Raw genomic sequence first — 18,652 nt, 5'->3', positions numbered from 1 at the left:
GTGTTCCATCAAAAATAATTAAAACATAAAATGAATGAAAATGAAAATCATATGTGGACATATAAATATAATAATATAAAACAATTATAAAAAATAGAATTATTTGTTTTTGCACACATCAGGTCCAATCAGCCCAAATAACAAAGAGAAATCAATAAAACCATGCAAGAGTTTGGGTCCTGGTTAAAAGTTAACCTTCACAAAACTCTTTGTTAAGTTGGCTGTGCTAAATGTACAAAACAGACTAGAGCAAAAAAGAATAAAATATTTGGACATCCCTCCTCCTTTAATACTTCCTGTGAATCATTTTGAACATGTCACTTTAAGTGTGGGCCTGTATAATGGATTAGCTCCATTACAGCAACTCAAACCAGTATTAAAACTTCTGATTGGTTCTTGTGAGCTTTAAGTCATGTTAGAATGTTATTACCTCCTCAAAAACACACCTGGACTTTTGTTTCATTCACATGTTTGAGTAACATGTCTACATCTCCAAAGCTCAAAATACTAGAGAATTTCAGGGCTGAAATCTTCCATATGATTCTAGTGAATGTGCATGGAGTTTAAAAACACAGAGGCACTTCCTGTACATGACATCATTGTGTTTTCTGTTTGAGAGAAGAACTGAGCCTAAATCTGCAGGATTTGTGTGATAAACATGTGAATGAAACACGAGTCCAGGTCTGTTTGTGACGAGGAAACACATCATCAGATCAGAAAATAGTTTAATTTGTGCCTTTTAACGTGGGACTAAACCAGGATGATGGGGCAGAGGGCGGGGTCACATTATAGGGCTGTGATTATGGACAGAGGCTGAGCAGTGACGCACAGAGCATGAGGCACGAGGGAAGGTGAAGAAAGTGCAGATTGTGCCAGATGTTTCCACAAGATGCCTCAAAGTAAAAGAAGATGTAGAGGTAAAGAACAAAATGAACAGACTGTGTTCATATCACTGCACAAAACCGTAGACTGTCTGTACTTTAAAGAGCTTGAACTACTTTATTTTCTGATCTAGGTTATAATGTTTCCTCATCAAAAACAGACCTGGAGTTGTGTTTTGTTTCATTCACACAATTTAAAAAGTGCTCCACTGTGTTTTTTTAAACTCCACACACCTTCACTAGAATCATTTGGATGATTTCAGCTCTGGAACTGTCAATCTCTGTTGAACTAAAGCTAAAAGGAGCAGTTCAAATGAAAACTTCATGACATCACAATGCTGAACAGAGCCTTTTGAGTTTTGGAGGTGTAGACAGACTAATAATAAAGACAGATAATTACTCAAACATATGAATGAAACAAAACATAACTCCAGGTCTGTTTTTGAGGAGGAAACAACATTCTAACATGGCACTTTCCTCATGTTTTATTGTGAATAACAAACACAATCTCTCTCTCCTTCTGTTTTGTCTAGTCTGACCAGACATCCCTATTTACCCGGGACAGTCCCAGTTTGAGCCCTGTGTCCCCTGTCCCAGATTTATCCAAAACCAGTGATTTGTCCCAGTTTTACCCCAGTGTAAACCATAGAACTGGTTGTGGCGTTTGTGCACATGGATCATGCCCCTTGACCCCATGTCATTTTATAAACGGACTGGTTTCTGGTCTTTTGGACCTGATCTCACCCAAGAAATGGAGGGGACACATTTATACCTCTTCTCCAAAGATTCCTGGTCTACTACTGTATTACTACAACTTGGTCCGTTACATTGGTGGCAGCACCTTTCACGGTGGTGGTGACGGTCCAGGACGGACATTCCCGCTTTCACTGGTGGTGACTTTCGGGCTGTAACATGACCCAGCTATAGCCTAGCCTCATGCATGTGTTGCTGGTGTTCACATGGTTTTCTCCTGGACATGTATTTTTTTGTCATGTGCAGACTGGGGATGTGCAGTGACCTGGCTGGTGTGGACTAGAGTTGACTGACAGCATGTCCCTCAGGTCCCTGACGTTCCAGTCCTGGACAGAGCGTGGGTGTGTTGGGGCTGCTGATGTCCAGGTCTGGACTCTACTGTGCGTGTGCCTGGGCGCCTGATTCCACTGTCGTCTCTTGGGATCCACCCGTGTGTGGTTGTGTCTGTTGGAGTGTCGACAGACGTGTGTGTGCCTTGGTTCAGAGACCTGATGTTCCCAGTGGATCCTGGCCCCGTGTTCTCGATGATCCTGTTAGATTCCCAGTGTGTCCGGTCAGCAGGGGGTCTGTTCTCCGGTGTGTCTCCAGGTGACCTCCTGCTGGGTCGGTGTCCTGTATCTGTGCTGTGCTGACCTGCTGCAGGGTCTCCAGTCATTTCTCCTGCGTGGGACCATGGGACTGACTTTGATGTTTCTTAATCAGTGTTGGGAAGGTTTCTTTGAAAATGTATTCCCCTACAGATTACAGATTACATACCCCAAAATGTAGTTTGTAACGGAATCCATTAAATTACTTAAAGTGAGTAATGTAATCTGAATACTTTGGATTACTTTATTTGCTGTAGAGAAGCAAAGACGAGGAAATCTTCACATAAGATGTTTTATCTGCTAAAAGACAATAAAAAAGCCCAGTCTTTACTTAACCATATTAAAAATATTATTGATAGAAGAAGAGGAGACACGGTCCACACAGCATGGTTTAGTCCTGTTAAATCCTGTTTTAGACCTGGTTTAGTCTTGGTTTAGTCCTGGTTTAGTCCTGGTTTAGTCCTGGTTTAGACCTGGTTTAGTGTCCGGTAATGAGTGGAATTATCGATAGAAAAAAAAAAGGGAATACCCCAAAATGTGAAAACAGGAAAATACCTCTGTGTAATCCATTTATTTCAGCCAAGTAACTGTAATCCAATTACCACTCACTGAAACAGTAACTGTAACCGAATACAGTTACTCATAATTTGTAACTCCAGTACATGTAATCTGTTACTCCCCAACACTGTTCTTAATATGATAATGTGTGAGTTTTGTACATAAATCGTGAAGATGAGGACATGTCTTGATAAAGGGGAAAAGCACGTCAGCCATAAAACTGACCGGAGCGTTTGTGCACATGGATCATGCCCCTTGACCCCATGTCATTTTATAAACTGAACTGGTCTTTTGGACCTGATCTCACTCAATAAACGGACGGGACATGTTTGTTCCTCTTCTCCAAAGATTCCTGGTCTATTGCTCTATTACTACAACTTGGTCTGCTACACAAAAAAAGTCCCAGGTGTCCCTATATTTGACCAATCTGATCCCTGCCAACAGTAAAGAGAGACATAAACTGTGATTTGTTTTGGTAAAATACAGAAAAGCTGCTTAAAAATGACCAAAACACAAAGAAAATGTGATTATACTGAAGCGTGTTAGTCGTGAATGGGCTGAGTGTAGAACTGTTTTCCTTAATTACACACTCGTCTCACAGTTTTTGAAAACGCTGGTCACCCTAATTTTGTGTCTACCTCTCCTCTGAATCCATGTGTGTTCAGCGTGTGCTCTCTCCTCTTCACTCTCTCTTTCTCTCCCTCTCTCCTCTCCTCCAGGCGCCTCCCCCTCCTCCTCTCCCCGCTCTCTCTTCACCCAAACATGGCGACGGGCCGCTGGAGCTGCCTCCCCGCCAGACGACGCTCAGAAGCCCGGACCGAGCGGACCTAACCAGCCACCAACCCAACCAGCACCGAACCACCACCTCACAGCAACCGGTCCCCCGCTTTTTACGCACGTCTCCAAACCACGGAACAACTTCTTTCCGTGCGTAAAAACCCACTTGGAACTTTTTTCTTCTCTCGTAACGGACACGTAGGTTCGCGCTCGGAGTCTGGAGGAGACCGGAGGATGTGCGCCTGCCCGGTTGGTTCTTCTTCCATGGGATAAAAGCGTGAGGGGAGACGGAGAGGAGTAGCGGTGCAACGGGCTCTAGCGCTGCGGAAACCATGAGCAGCCCGCGGAGGAGAAGCAGCAGGGCCGTCGCGGATTAAACGCACTCGAGGAAACATATTAAACAACAACTTTTTATTTCTTTTTACTTTTTTGGTCAACAATTCTTCCGCGCCAGACGGGATGGATACGGAACAGTCGCTGCTGTCAGGAGGAATGGACCGGGAGCGCCAAAAACTGCCTCCGATCTTCAACAGCTCTCCCCCGGCTGTAAGAACACACCACACCGCTCTCTTTCTTTATTTCTGTTTGTAAAGTGTGGAAAAAAGTGGAAATTATCATGAGATTTTGGTGAAGGTTAAGTTTCCCAGGTCTCTAGGTCTTGGTGCGTTCACACTGACCTGGTTTAATCCAGTTTTGGGTCCAGTCTAGTCCAGGTGTAGACTTTGCTTGGTTCTGGTCTAGTCCAAGTTTAGTTCCAGATGGAAGTTTGATGAGGTGTGTGGGTTAATGTGAACACAACCTAAACCAGGACTAAACCAGGTCTAGGACTAAATGAGGACTAAGTCAGTTCTAAACCAGATCTAAACCAGGACAAAAGCAGGACTAATCCGGCACTAAACCAGGTCTAAACCAGGAGTAAACCAGGTCTAATCCAGGATTAAATAAAAACTAAATCAGATCTAAACCAAATCTAAACCAGGTCTAAACCAGGTCTAAACCAGGACTAAACCAGGTCTTAACTAGGACTAAACCAGATCTAATTCAAGCCTAAATCAGGTCTAAATCAGGACTAAAGCAGGACTAATCCAGGACTAAACTAGGTCTAACCCAGGAGTAAACCAGGTCTAATCCAGGACTAAATAAGAACTAAATCAGGTCTAAACCAGATCCAAACCAGGACCAAACCAGGACTAAATGTGGACTGGGCAGGATTCAGTCTAGGTGTAATCAATATTCTAAACCAAACCTAAACCAGACCTAAACCATATCTAAATCAGGTCTAAACCAGTTCTAAACTAGGACTAATCTAGGACTAAACAAGAACTAAATCAGATTTAAATCACTTCTAAACCAAGTCTAAACCAGGTCAAAATTGGGTCTAAACCAGGAGTAAACCAGGTCTAATCCAGGACTACATGAGAACTAAATCAGGTCTAAATCAGGTCTTTTGCTCTTGGTGCGTTCACATTTGACCTGGTTTAATCCAGTTTTGGGTCCAGACTACTCCAGGTGTAGACTTTGTTTGGCTCAGGTCTAGTCCCGGTTTAGTTCCAGATGGAAGTTTGATGTGGTGAGTGTGAACACAACCTAAATCAGGGCTAAGCCAGGACTAAATCAGGTCTAATTCAGGTCTAAACCAAGTCTAAACCATGACTGAACTAGGTCTAAACCAGGACTAAACCAGGTCTAAACCAGGACTAAATGAGGACTAAATTAGGTCTAAACCAGGACTAAATCAGGTCTAAATTAGGTCTAAACCAGGACTAAATCAGGTCTAAAGTAGGTCTAAACCAGGAGTAAACGTGGACTGAGCAGGATTCAGTCTAGATGTAATCTATATTTTGTAAAAACATGAGATCAGGTTTGGATCTGGAGGTAAACTGTTCCAGGTTTCTAGGTCTTGGTGTGTTCACATTGACCTGGTTTAATCCAGTTTTTCGTCCAGTCTAGTCCAGGTGTAGACTTCATTTGGTTCTGGTCTAGTCCTGGTTTAGTTCTAGATGGAAGTTTGATGTGGTGTGTGTGCTAATGTGAACACAACCTAAACCAGGACTAAACCAGGTCTAAACTAGGACTAAATATGGACTAAACCAGGTCTAAACCAAGACTAAACCAAGACTAAACCAGGTCTTAACAGGTCTAAAGCAGGGTTGAACCAGGACTAAACTAGGACTAATCCAGGACTAAATGACATCTAAATTAGGTCTAATTCAGGACAAAAAAGGAATTAAATCAGGTCTAAACCAGGTCTAAACCAGATTTAAACCAGGACTAAACCAGGACTAAACTAGGTCTAATAATCCAGGAATAAATGAGGACTAAATCATGTCTAAACTAGGTCTAAACCAGAACTAAACCAGGTCTAATCCTGAACTAAATCAAGTCTAAACCAAGTCTGACCCAGGAGTAAAAGTGGACTGGGCAGAATTCAGTCTAGACATAATCAATATTCTGTAAGAACATGAGATCTGCTTTGGATCTGAAGGTAAAGTGTCCCAGGTCTATAGGTGTGTTCACATTGACCTGGTTTGGTCCAGTTGTGAGTTCAGTCTCATCCATGAGTAGATTTTGGTCTAAATCCTGGTTCAGTTTGATGGTTTAGACTTGGACTTAAACAAACTTTATTTTTCCACAAGGGAAATTAGTTGGACACAGTAGCTCACACACCACAATATAATATAATAACTGTTGTGTGCAAGGATGGATATATCCTAACTCAGGACTAAAGCAGATCTAAACTAGTCCGACTGATGCAACCTAGTGCCTCTGCTCAATTTCATTTCTCTCCAGCAACTAGGTCAGGAATCAAAATACACTAGACCATTTGCAAAACCCTCGGCCAATCAGTGAAGAGCCAGACATTCTGTGTTGGCAATGATTCCTGAGATCGAGGATTTAAAGCTGGAACAAAGAGAATGTTTCAAGGGGATTCATCAAGGGGAAAGGCGTTATTGTCCTTCTTCCTACCGGATTTAGGAAAAGCTTAATATACCAGTTAGCCCCGTTAGCAGCGCTTTACATATGTCATGACCAAATAGCAGCGATTGGTTAAATTTAAAAAAGAACCCGTTTACCGTCGAGCGAACGAATCCTAATGCTGTGAGGTCAGACGGTTTCCACGAAGTGAAACCGGGTGATGAATCAGACTAGCTCTAAACCAGGACTAAATGAGGAATGTTTATCTTGATTTACGCACAAAATAGTGACATAAAAACACCAGGATCATGTGTTGCGGGTTAATACGAACATTTTAAGACCAAAATGACGAGACTCACTGCTGCACTTACAGAGAGAAGAGCCACAATTTTTCAATACAAAGTGAATTGGAGCCAGGGTCAATGGAGCCGCTGTGAGATAGTATTTTGACCCTGGGGTGAACATACCGCTATAGTAAAATGACCCCCTATAGGATTTTTCTTTAGTATTTACTTATCTGATCATTATTTCTCATGTAATTTACTTTTATTATATATTTCTACATATTCACTTTCTTTTAAGGTATTTTATGGAATGTTTTGATGGAGAACGACTTGGTATTTTGTGTAAATGTAACATTGTTAAAACTGCATATACATAACAATCTTGTCACTTTTTATATTGTATTTTACATTGTTATAGTTTTTAGTTTGTTATGTTCAGATAATCCTTCATCATAATGTCAATTTAGGCAATAGTTTTTAAGAATAATGACCTTGAATTTAGTCATGTTGTGTTATAATAAACATTTTGGGGGTCAGATTACTATAGTCATAGGATTTTGACCTCCTTTATATATAATAGATCATTGTCAATATTCAAGCTAACATGACTTCTTACTTTACGTCATAATAACTATAATAAACTTATTGGGGGTCAGATTACTGTAGCAATAGGTTTCCCCTGTTTAACTACTCAATAGATCAGCCCTGTCTATTTGAACAAGACTCCAAATCATTACACATCACTTTGATTATCTAACTCCTAACTCATTAATAACTGCTTATCTCATTTTCAGTCAAATATGTGTTTAAACAACTATGTCATTTTTAACATTCAAAAGTTATAATCGACAAAAAAAATGCATCTGAGTTCTTCAAAAAAACACTTTTAAATATGTCAATATGTTTTCATTTGCAGATAGAGTATTAATATTCAAACTTTTTCTATAGAATTCAAGTTGTTTATTAATAAAACATAGATTTTCATAGGGGGGTCAACATACTATAATAGGATTCTGACCCTGGGATCAAAATACTATATGGTATGTTGACCCTGGGGTCACCTCTCCGCGGGGTCAAAATCCTACCACACCGGAAGCACACCCATGCACACTTCCTATAGACGCATCAAGAATCTCGGACTTCTGGTCATTGTGCAATGCATACTGGGAAGGATTTTCCAAAAAATTGAGCACATCAAACCCCCACGTTTGTTTTCCCAGTGGGATGTGTCTATTGACAAAGCCGATATTTTCAAGTCTTTTAAACCATGTCGCTTTTGTTTCTGGTTCTGATATTGTCATATTTTAGTTTTGGGATTCGGACATCGTTAATTGTGTGGTTTGTTGGATGTTCTAACAGTGAAAAACGGCTCGAGAAATGTGTTTGTGAACTCCATAAATGCAAAAGGGAATCAGATGTGTGTGACTCAAACCTCTGTTCAAACTGTTTCTCTTCACAACGGAATTGAAAAATAGTGAAAGGTGAAGGTGATGGGCAGGATTGATCCACGGGAAGAACCAAAAAGGAAACATTTGACTGGCTAAGAAATCATCCCGAGTTTGCAGCGAACATTTTGTATGTGGAGCAACATCAAAGCAGGATCCCGTTTGTTAAGCCGAGGTGCAGAAGACAAACAGACTGAGCTGCACTTTCTTGTTCTTGTGGTTTTACAGCAACATCACGTCTTGGTCTCTTTGCAGTGGAAGGTGTTTCTTGGTGAACAGCTGGTGCCTTTCGCTTTGGCGTTGACTTTTTAAATTCGTAACCAAGGTGGAGCGAGGGATCGGGATTTTGCTTTGTTGTATTTTCACTGCAAACTCGGGATGATTTAGGCAGTCAAATGTTTCCTTTTTGGTCCTTCCCGTGGATCAATCCTGCCCATCACCTTCACCTTTCACTATTTTTCAATTCCGTTGGGAAGAGAAACAGTTTGAACAGAGGTTTGAGTCACACACATCTGATTCCCTTTTGCATTTATGGAGTTCGCAAACACATTTCTCGAGCTGTTTTCCCTCTGTTAGGATCCAACAACCACACAATTAACGATGTCCGAATCCCAAAACTAAAATATGACAATATCAGAACCAGAAACAAAAGTGATATGGTTCAAAAGACTAGAAAAGATCGACTTTGTCAATAGACACATCCCACTGGGAAAACAAACATGGAGGTTTGATGCTCACTTTTTCGGAGGATCCTTCCCAGTATGCATTGCGCAATGACCGCAAGTCCGAGATTCTTGATGCGTCTATTTGGAATGACTATATATAGTTGATGGACCAAACCCAAACCAAGCTCTTATATCTGCAAAATATACTAATACTATAAGGTTTTTGCAGTGTTGTCTGTATTTTGTATTTTGCTTTCAGATGTCGTATTTTGAATTTATATTTTTTTACTGTGTTATTTCCTTGTTCTGTGTTTCTAAAGACGTCAGGCCAGAGCAGATTCATAGTTTTACACATTGGTTCACAGTAAAAATGTTGTGATTCTGAAAAGCATGATCTAAGCGTGTGTGTGTGCCAGCTCATAAACCAGGAATGAAGCAGGTCCAAACCAGTTATGAACCAAGGCCTCACAAATAAACTACAGACCATCTTAACCAGGTCTGAACCGGGTCGAAACCAGGACCAGACCGAGGGTGGGACTTAAAGACACATTATGGAACTTTTAACAGCAAAAAAAGACACTCAAAAAGCGTTTAAGTTGTTTTTAAATTCAGTTTGGGTTTGTTGACGGCACTGAAGAACGTAAAAAAAACAATGTGACCTTACTCTGAGTGGACTTGCATCTCCACAGACCTGACTCGTATGTAACTTTTGTGTTTTCTTATGTCCTTCAGAAAGTTACATACTGTGGCTTTAAATTAAGAAATAAAAACAGGATTAAAACCACAAGTAATTCAGACTTTTGGATCAGAAATGGACTAAGACTAAGGTTCTAAAATCCAGGACTCAACCAGGACTGAACTGGGACTAAACTGGGACTAAACCAAGACTAAACCGGGACTAAACCAGGGCTGAATCAGTACTAAACCAGGACTGAACCAGGACTGAACCAGGACTAAACCAGGATTAAACCAGGACTCAAACAGGACTGAACGAGGACTCAACCAGGACTAAACCAGGACTGAACTAGGACTCAACCAGGACTAAACCAGGACTGAACCAGGACTGAACCAGGACTCAACCAGGACTAAACCAGGACTGAACCAGGGCTCAACCAGGACTGAACTAGGACTCAACCAGGACTCAACCAGGACTGAAATAGGACTACATTGAGACTAAACCAGGACTCAACCGAGATTAAACCAAGACTGATCTAGGACTCAACCAGGACTAACCCAGGACTCAATCAGGACTAAACCAGGACTCAACCAGGACTCAACCAGGACTAAATCAGGACTGAACAAGGACTCAAACAGGACTCAAACAGGACTAAACCAGGACTATACCAGGACTACACTGAGACTAAACCAGGACTGAACCAGGACTAAACCACTGCTAAACCAGGGACTAAACCAGGACTGAACTATGACTCAACCAGGACTAAACTGGAACTAAACCAGGACTAAACCAGGAGAAAACCAGAACAAAATCTGAATCAGAACCAGGTCTAGAATTGCTCTTATAAACCAATAAAACAAAGTTCATTTTTTGTTCGCATGTTTACTCCTTTAACCTGACCTTAGCCCTGCTGGAGTATTTTGGTCCCGAATTTGATGTAATGTGTTTGTAATTTCCAGGATTACAAGCAACTACGTCATTTCTCTTGAAAGAACTAAGACTGAAAAGTAATAAAAGTTATTTCTTCATGTAGTCTGGATGGAAACAGAGCAAAGGATCATGGTCTATGTAGTTTTTGTAGCTCATGCTGCACCTTAACACTGAATTTAACCAAAGACACTTGTAATCTGATATATTGTGGTGATTATGATGATATTGTGAGACTGCTGACGATACGATATCACGATATTTCAGTTAAAGTGACAAATAGAAATGGGAATGTGAATCAGGTATCCACCTTAGCACAGAGCGATTATTGTTCTGGCCGGCGTGCTCTCTGAAAACTTTATTTGAACACTTAAAGGGCTCACATTACACTCTTTTCTGATTTATGTTATAATGTTTTCTCATCACAGACACACCTGGACTTGTGTTTTGTTTCATTCACACATGTTTAACTCACAAACCTGCATCTTCTTTCAAATAGAAAATACTCTATTCCACCTTGTGATGTCATGTGGTAATACAGGAAGTGCTCCACTGTGTTTTTAAACTCCATACACCTTCACTAGAATCATTTGGATTATTGTATTTTTTTCACGTTTGTTGTTTTCACAGTGAAGCGGTGAGAGGTTCTAGTCTTGTGTGTCAGTATCTTCTGCTCCTGTTCCTCCTGTACCACTGTCACTTCACTCTACTGCACATGTCTCCTACAGAAAGAGCCTCTGTCCTGCTGCAAGTAGTGAAATATTCAGCCGAAAATGATAATTGAACAGCAGAAAGAAATTTTGGAGTAAGTGAGAAATTTGAGGGACTGGTGGAAAGCAAAGGATACTTGAACTGCAATAAAGAAGACAAAAAAGCTCATCGCAGACTAAAAGCTAGATTTAGCTAGAGTTGGCAACGTTGTTCAGAAGTAGGGGTGGGCGATGTCTCAATATTCTAAATATATCGAGATATTTTAAAAACTCGATATGGATTTTGACATATTGTATATATCAATTTAATGCTTATATATTCTGATTTTGCCGTTTCGCTCATTTGCCGTCTCTGTTCTCGTCCCCGCGCTCCTCCATCTCCTCGCTTTTGTTCTCCCTCCTCTCTCATGCTCCCCTCGCGTGTGTCTCATTACCTCCGCCAAGGAGGTTATGTTTTTGCCGGCGTTTGTCTGTTTTTTGTTTGTTTGTTTGTTTGTCTGTTAGCAACATAACTCAAAAAGTTATGGACCAATTTTAATGAAATTTTCAGGATTTGTTGGAAATGTGAAAAGGAAGAACTGATTTCATTTTGGGGGTGATCCGGAAGAAATCCTGGATTCTGGATCACTTTGAAATTTTAGTTAACATTGTGGTAAATGGGGCCAAAAATTTTGTTTCTCAATATCTCAGTTAATTATTGACCAAACCCCATGAAATTTGACTCAGGGATGGACAATGGGATCCTCTTTCATATTCCAAATTGAAAGATACGAGACAAATATTTATGGAAAACACAATATGAGGGGATCGGACTCTCTGAGTGCTTTTCTAGTTTAACACGGCGGTGGCCAAAACCACCCAGAGGAGACAGAACTCGTCTCAAATAAGGACAACTGTCTCTATTATACGGAGATACTTCGTTTTTAAGGCGTTTGACGAACAGCAGACACATGTCGACTGCTGCGTATGCCGAAAGTTACTAGCACCACGTACCTTTCCCACTGTTTACAGACAAGGCCAACAGCAGCACAGCCTCTGTCACAGAGAGAATCATAGATCCATGGAGAGAACACTCATATTCCACTGAGTCGTGTCCTTTAGTCCGACAGAAGCTGAACTGCTGAACTGAAGCTACAGTTTATGCAAATGAGTCATGTGGTTTTGGTTTATATGTTGTAAGGTTTAGTGATGTAAAGTTTATTTATGCAGAAGATTTAAATTAATAATCTTCTGAATTGTAACTTGTACAACGTTGGGTTTGAGCTGCAGTGGATTGTGGGAAACCTCAGATCTCCTTACTGCTGGTGAGGAACATGGATCTGTGCTAAAGGAGCTCATGGTTCTCATATGGTTAACAGAGTTAATGCAAAGATGAGCTTGAGTTGAGTTGAGTTGTTTTAATTTAATTTTGAATGAAAAGAAGGTAATAGTAATTATTTTTGTCACAGAAGCACTTTGTTCCTAAATGAACATTGTGGTATTTGTTTTTACAGTGGATTTGGGGGGTTATTTTTCCTGTACAGATATTGAGATATATATTGTATATCGAGATATAGCAATATATATCAAGATATATTTTTTGCTCCATATCGCCCAGTCCTATTCAGAAGTGACACCGAGGATGAAGAATTGAATGGATTTAGTGATTTGGAGTGAGATGGAGAGTTTGGTAAACTTGTTCTGTTCTGTTGTTTATGTTATATTTATCTGAAGAACTGTTCATATGTGACATTAACAGTCTGTTGTTCTCTCTTCTATTGTTATTACTAGAACTTAATTTTCAACAGGAAATGTTTTTTCTTCTTCATTATGCATTTTTTTGGCTGGTGCGACTTATACTCTGGAGCGATATAGTCCAGAAAATACAGTATTTCAGTTCTGGAATTGCCAAAAAAAATGCTCAATGAAGAAGAAAAAAAATATATGAGTTGCGCTGGACTATAAGTCGCACTTATGGGGAAATGTATTTTATAAAATCAGAGACCAGGAACCGACATTTCATCATGAAAGTCAAGTTCTAGTAATAACAACAGAACAGAGAACAACAGACTGAACAGGTGTTGATATGTTAATGTAACATATGAACAGTTAAGATAATTATGGCATAAACAACAGAACATAAGTTTACCAAACTCACGATCTCACTCCAAATCACTAAATCCATTCAATTCTTCATCCTCCGTGTCAATTCTGCGTGACCTCCGGAGATAAAACATAGATTCATGAGGTACACAGAGCGCCGCTTCCTCTTCTGTGTCGCTGTTGTCAGACTCAGCATCAGTTCCAGTTAGAATTATTCTGGTCTTTCTGAATCCCCACAGGATGGTTTCGGTGTCACTGAAGTCCAGGCTTTGTCCATCTATTCAATGACTTCCAGGAAAGTTTCATGGTGCATCCTCCTGGTTCTTGTGACGCTGTGTTCCACCACCAGTCCCTCACAAGTTTCTCACTCACTCCAAACTTTCTTTCTGCTGCTCAATTACCGTTTTCACCTGAATATTTCACTATTTGCAGCAGAACAGCAGCTTTTTCTACAGGAGACATGCGCAGTAGAGTGAAGTGACAGTGGTACAGGAGGAACAGATACTGACACACGAGCCTAGAGCCTCTCGCGGCTGTCAGTCTGAAAATGTTAATATATAAGTCGCACTGGAGTATTAGTCGCAGGAAACACCCAAACCATGAAAAAAAGCACAACTTATAGTCCAAAAAATATGTTAAGTTTTAAAATCTTGGCCAGATCATAGAAATTTGTGCACAGTAATGATGCAATTTTATCCTTGGAATAAACACAACCAAACTAGAAAAAGCTATTATTTTAGTCTGTTTTTTTAGCTAAAAGTTACATATTGTGGCTTTAATTTCTTTCTATACAGCCTCAAAGATGACCACATTAAAGTAAATACACGTTACTTAAAGATATAGCAGGAGAGTATTTCACAATCCGGAGTCAGATGTGATATGCAGCCTGAGTTTGGGAGGTTCTTGGAGACTGGACTTGGTTGGTGGGGCCGAGGAGGTTCAGATTTTATTGGTCTGTGCGTATCTATAAAAGTGCACCGGTTTTTCACTGCTTTTCCTGGAAGTCCACATGTGCTCCACAGCTCAGCTCACATAATGCTCCCTCTTATGTAACTTCACCAGGAGGCCCCAAGTCTGAAGGACCAGCCGCCGCATCTCATAGAATACATAGAAACAAGGGCTGAACCAGGGACTAAACCAGGACTAAACCAGGACTAAGACCACTGCTAAACCAGGACTAAACCAGGACTAAACCAGGACTAAGACCACTGCTAAACCAGGACTAAACCAGGACTAAACCAGGACTAAACCAGGACTAAACCAGGACTAAACCAGGACTAAACCAGGACTAAACCAGGACTAAACCAGGACTAAGACCACTGCTAAACCAGGACTAAACCAGGACTAAACCAGGACTAAACCAGGACTAAGACCACTGCTAAACCAGGACTAAACCAGAACTAAACCAGAGGCTATACCAGGACTAAATCAGGGCTAAACCAGGACAAAACCAGGGCTAAACCAGGACTAAACCAGGTCTAAATGAGGACTAAACCAGGACTAAACCAAGGCCAAACTAGGGACTAAACCAGGCCTAAACTGGGTCTAAAACCAGAGACTAAACCACTGTTAAACCAGGACTAAACCAGGACTAAACCAGGGACTGAACAAGGGACTGAACCAGGGACTAAACCAGGTCTAAACCAGGACTAACCAGGTCTAAACCAGGACTACACCAGGACTAAACCAGGACTGAACCAGGACTGAACCAGGACTAAACCAGGGCCAAACTAGGGATTAAACCAGGCCAAAACTGGGTCTAAACCAGGGACTAAACCACTGCTAAACCAGGACTAAACCAGGGCTAAACCAGGATTAAACCAGGTCTAAATCAGGACTAAACCAGGCCTAAAACAGGACTAAAGGGAGACTAAAACAAGTCTTAACTAGGTGTAAATCAGCACTAAAACAGGTCTAAACCAGAACTAAACCAGAAATAAAATGAGTCTAAACTAGATGTAAACAAGGATTAAACCAGGGCTCAAACAGGTCTAACCCAGGGCTTAATGGTCCTGTATGATAGACTTTTATTTTAAATGCATAAACCTGACCTAAGTGAACCTCCAGACACAAATGAACCATGTTCAGATCAAATCTAGCTTTTACTGGCAGCAATTCTAACACTTTTTTTGGTTCTCAAGATCCAATCAGAAAGCAGAACAAGCCTCACACGGCTCTCTCATTTGGGTTGCAGTTGCAGCGGTTGCGGGTTCAAGGCTGAAATCCAGTTGGTTTAAACCTAAAATGTCTCTCTCTGATATGAATGGTCTCTACCTAAACCCCAGCACCTGCAGCATCATGAGTCAGTGCTAGTGCAGCCTCTGCAGCTCAGGGAGGGAATTCCGGTGGTTCTGAGCTTCACATGAGACATATTCATAAACTGAGACTGAGACAAACATGCATGTGTCTGTATCTGCAGGTGAAGACTCTGGAGATGCAGGTTCAGTTGTGTTTGTAACAAGATCTCCTTTAAGAGAACCTAAACTAGTTGTAAAGTATGTGCACAGAACAGACTGCACCAGGTCCAAAGCTGATGTTTAACCTAGACCAAAATATCAATGAATGAGGACTATAGCAGGTCTAAACCAGGATTTAAGCACGAATGAGCTCTAAACCAGGACTTAAACCAGATCTAAACCAGGTCTGAACCAGGAATAAGGAAATGGCCCACCACCTGTGTGTCTCCATGGAGATTTTCTTTTGCCTGGTGTGTTTCAGATTTAGATTGAGAAAACTTCCCAGAGGGTAATTCATTTGCAGCATTCTCACAGCAGTTCTCACTTCTCACTTACACACAAACACACACAGCGAGTCTGTTACGGTCCACAAGTGAAACTCAGTACAACAATGCACATATTACAATGAAAACTTCAAAACACATTACCATCATAATTAAGAAATTTAACAGAAGAAGGCAGAAAAGAATTAGAGAAGCGGTTTGTCTGTTACTGGAGCAGAAAACTGACATCCTGAAGACATCATGCTGCTCTTGTTTAATAATGCTTTCAATATTTAGCTCAAATCTCAGTTTATTGTCAGTCACGGAGCCCAGATATTTGTAACTATTGACAATTTCAACATGAACACTGTGGAAATGTGCACGTCTTAAATCAATCACCATGTCCTTAGTTTTGGCAGCGTTCGAATCCAGGTAATTGTCTTCGCACCACTGAACAAACTGTCCCAGCTCAGGGCCATAGTTTATCTCAGATCCTGAAAGTAGCAACAACAGGATCGTGTCATCGGAAAATTAGATCAGGAATTTGTTTTCCTCTGAGGATGTGCAGCTGTCCGTGTACAAAATAAAAAGGAGAGGCGACAAGACACAACCCTGAGGAGATCTGGTGTTAGAGATGGAAGGGGCTGCGTTTTGTTAAAAGCAGAAGAAAAGTTTCGCAAATACTATGTTCCACAGTACGGCATTACACTTACCCTTCTTGCATTTATTCAGTTAGAACAATAGTTTACCCAGTGGCATCAGCTCCTCCTCTCCATGGCGACAGATAAGCTCTACTGTGTAACATTCCCGTGTATAGTAGTATCTTGGTGTGATCGTGTTTAGTCTGGCAGTCCTTGAAGTGTTCTCGATATGTGACTGTGTGTGGTGCAGCAGATGTCCAGATGAGGAGCAGCTGGTGTTGACAGCTCAAACACAGAGCGGTGGTGCGTTCAGGGTCGTCAGGACACGAGCACGCTCCCACAGCACAACGCACACTTCGCACTCCCCTGTGTCCGCACAAACACACACACACAGCACACACTTCACGCTCTACACTGTTCACACACACACTTCCCACTCCCCAGTGTCCACACAAACGAGCCTCGAGAGACGAGCTCTGTGGCAGGAGACTCACCGTTCAGGAGCTGGAGAAGCTGAGATGAAAGACCAGCTATTAAGAACTATGGAGAATTACTGAACAGTTTTGGAGCTTTGTTGTGGTTTTCTACATGTACAGTAAGTCGAAAGAATTTGGGATTTCTCTGATTATTACTGCAAGTTTATGTTTTCAAGTAGTAAAAATCAGAAGACTGAAAAGCTTTGTAGAAGTCGGTTAACTTAAAGCCATAGTATGTGTGAATCAAAAACATGTGTTCTAACTGTGAGGGCGCTTGCATCTCCACAAACATGACCTTATTTAGCCTGGAGAAGCGTCTCCGCCTGTTGTTTTCTTGGAAATGCTGTTCCATAATCTTCCTCAGCGTGGAATAAAATGTGTACATTCCATTGAGTATGTTCCAAAGTGTGGTTTTAATTGTGTGTCTCCATGGAAGTATGAAAGTGACGCCACCACCAGAAAGTTCCATACTGTGAGAGTCAAGACTGACACTGTAAATACTGACCTTAAAAATAGGGGTGTGCAAAAATATCGGAATATCGATATATCTTATCGTTTAATGTGATGATACAGTATCGATATCGTGGGCTGCTGTATCGATATATCACCAAGAGTATTTTTACGTGTGTTTTACTAAATTATTTTGTTACAGAGCTACAGTTTTGTCGCTTGTTTAGTGAAAGGAAACTCATTTATGCAACACATTTGACATTTTGACATTGTTGTGAGGATTGAAATGTTTGTGTTTCATATGAACTTTGCACTAGAAGTGGTTTAACAAACACTTTTAGTATCACAGCCATGATTTAGCCTTTATTTTTTATTGAACTGTATGGAATTGATTTGAAATATATCTTATCAAATCAAAAGTGGACTGTATCGAGATATGTATCGTACCGTGGCCTGTGTATCGAGGTATGTATCGTATCGGTAACTTCTTAATGATACCCAGCCCTACTTAAAAAAGTGTTTTTTTTCTGTGATGTTCCTCTTTTATTATACAAAAAAGACTTTTTGGTGAAGGGTTCCCCACCTGCTGTCATAGAGCTGTCACTGACATATGTCACTGACCTGTTCACAGTAGTAAAACTGTAAAAGTGTTTTTAAGGGATTTTTAAACAAACATGTGATTGGATAAAGCCAAGATCGTTAAAGACCATTTTTTGCGTTGTTACTGATGATGTCATGTTTGTGTGCCAGGGTCTGGGGCGTGGATCCAAGCAGGCGTTCCCGTCTCTGGGCACGTTCATCTCCACTCTGAGCCAACGCCGCGAAGCAGGAGGGCGGGGCTTATCCACCGTGAGCGGGATGACCAACAGCCTGGGACTTCGACACGGTAAGGACCATTTACATCAGGCTGTGTGTGTTCTCTTTATAACCGGTTTACTGAGCGGTGTTGCTGTAGTGTGTATGAGCGTGTTACTTGGTGCTGAGTGATGTGATTGGTTGATCCACTAACTGCCAGTCAAAGGTTTAGACACACTTTTTTGTTTACATTTCTTCTTTATGTCCACAAATATTTACATTGCGCATTCTCACCGAAAGCATCAAAACT

At 41.0% G+C, this 18,652-nt stretch overlaps 1 protein-coding gene across 1 annotated transcript in view; it reads left to right on the top strand.

Annotated features, from left to right (window-relative positions):
- Positions 1 to 3,599: 3,599 nt before the first annotated feature.
- Positions 3,600 to 18,652, top strand: part of hectd2 (HECT domain containing 2) — a 162,058-nt gene continuing 147,005 nt past the window's right edge. The window contains exons 1-2 of the mRNA XM_055163099.1: positions 3,600 to 4,102; positions 18,298 to 18,433. Coding sequence (XP_055019074.1) covers positions 4,016 to 4,102; positions 18,298 to 18,433 — 223 coding nt within the window. The 5' untranslated portion in view covers positions 3,600 to 4,015. The remainder of the gene's footprint in view (positions 4,103 to 18,297; positions 18,434 to 18,652) is intronic.

The sequence above is a fragment of the Boleophthalmus pectinirostris genome, unplaced genomic scaffold (genome assembly GCF_026225935.1).
Source record: "Boleophthalmus pectinirostris isolate CB_2022bp ecotype Guang Dong unplaced genomic scaffold, ASM2622593v1 HiC_scaffold_5, whole genome shotgun sequence".
In the NCBI taxonomy this organism is placed as follows: domain Eukaryota; kingdom Metazoa; phylum Chordata; class Actinopteri; order Gobiiformes; family Gobiidae; genus Boleophthalmus; species Boleophthalmus pectinirostris.
Note: the sequence above shows the minus strand (reverse complement) of the source record. Positions and strands in the feature narration are given on the sequence as shown.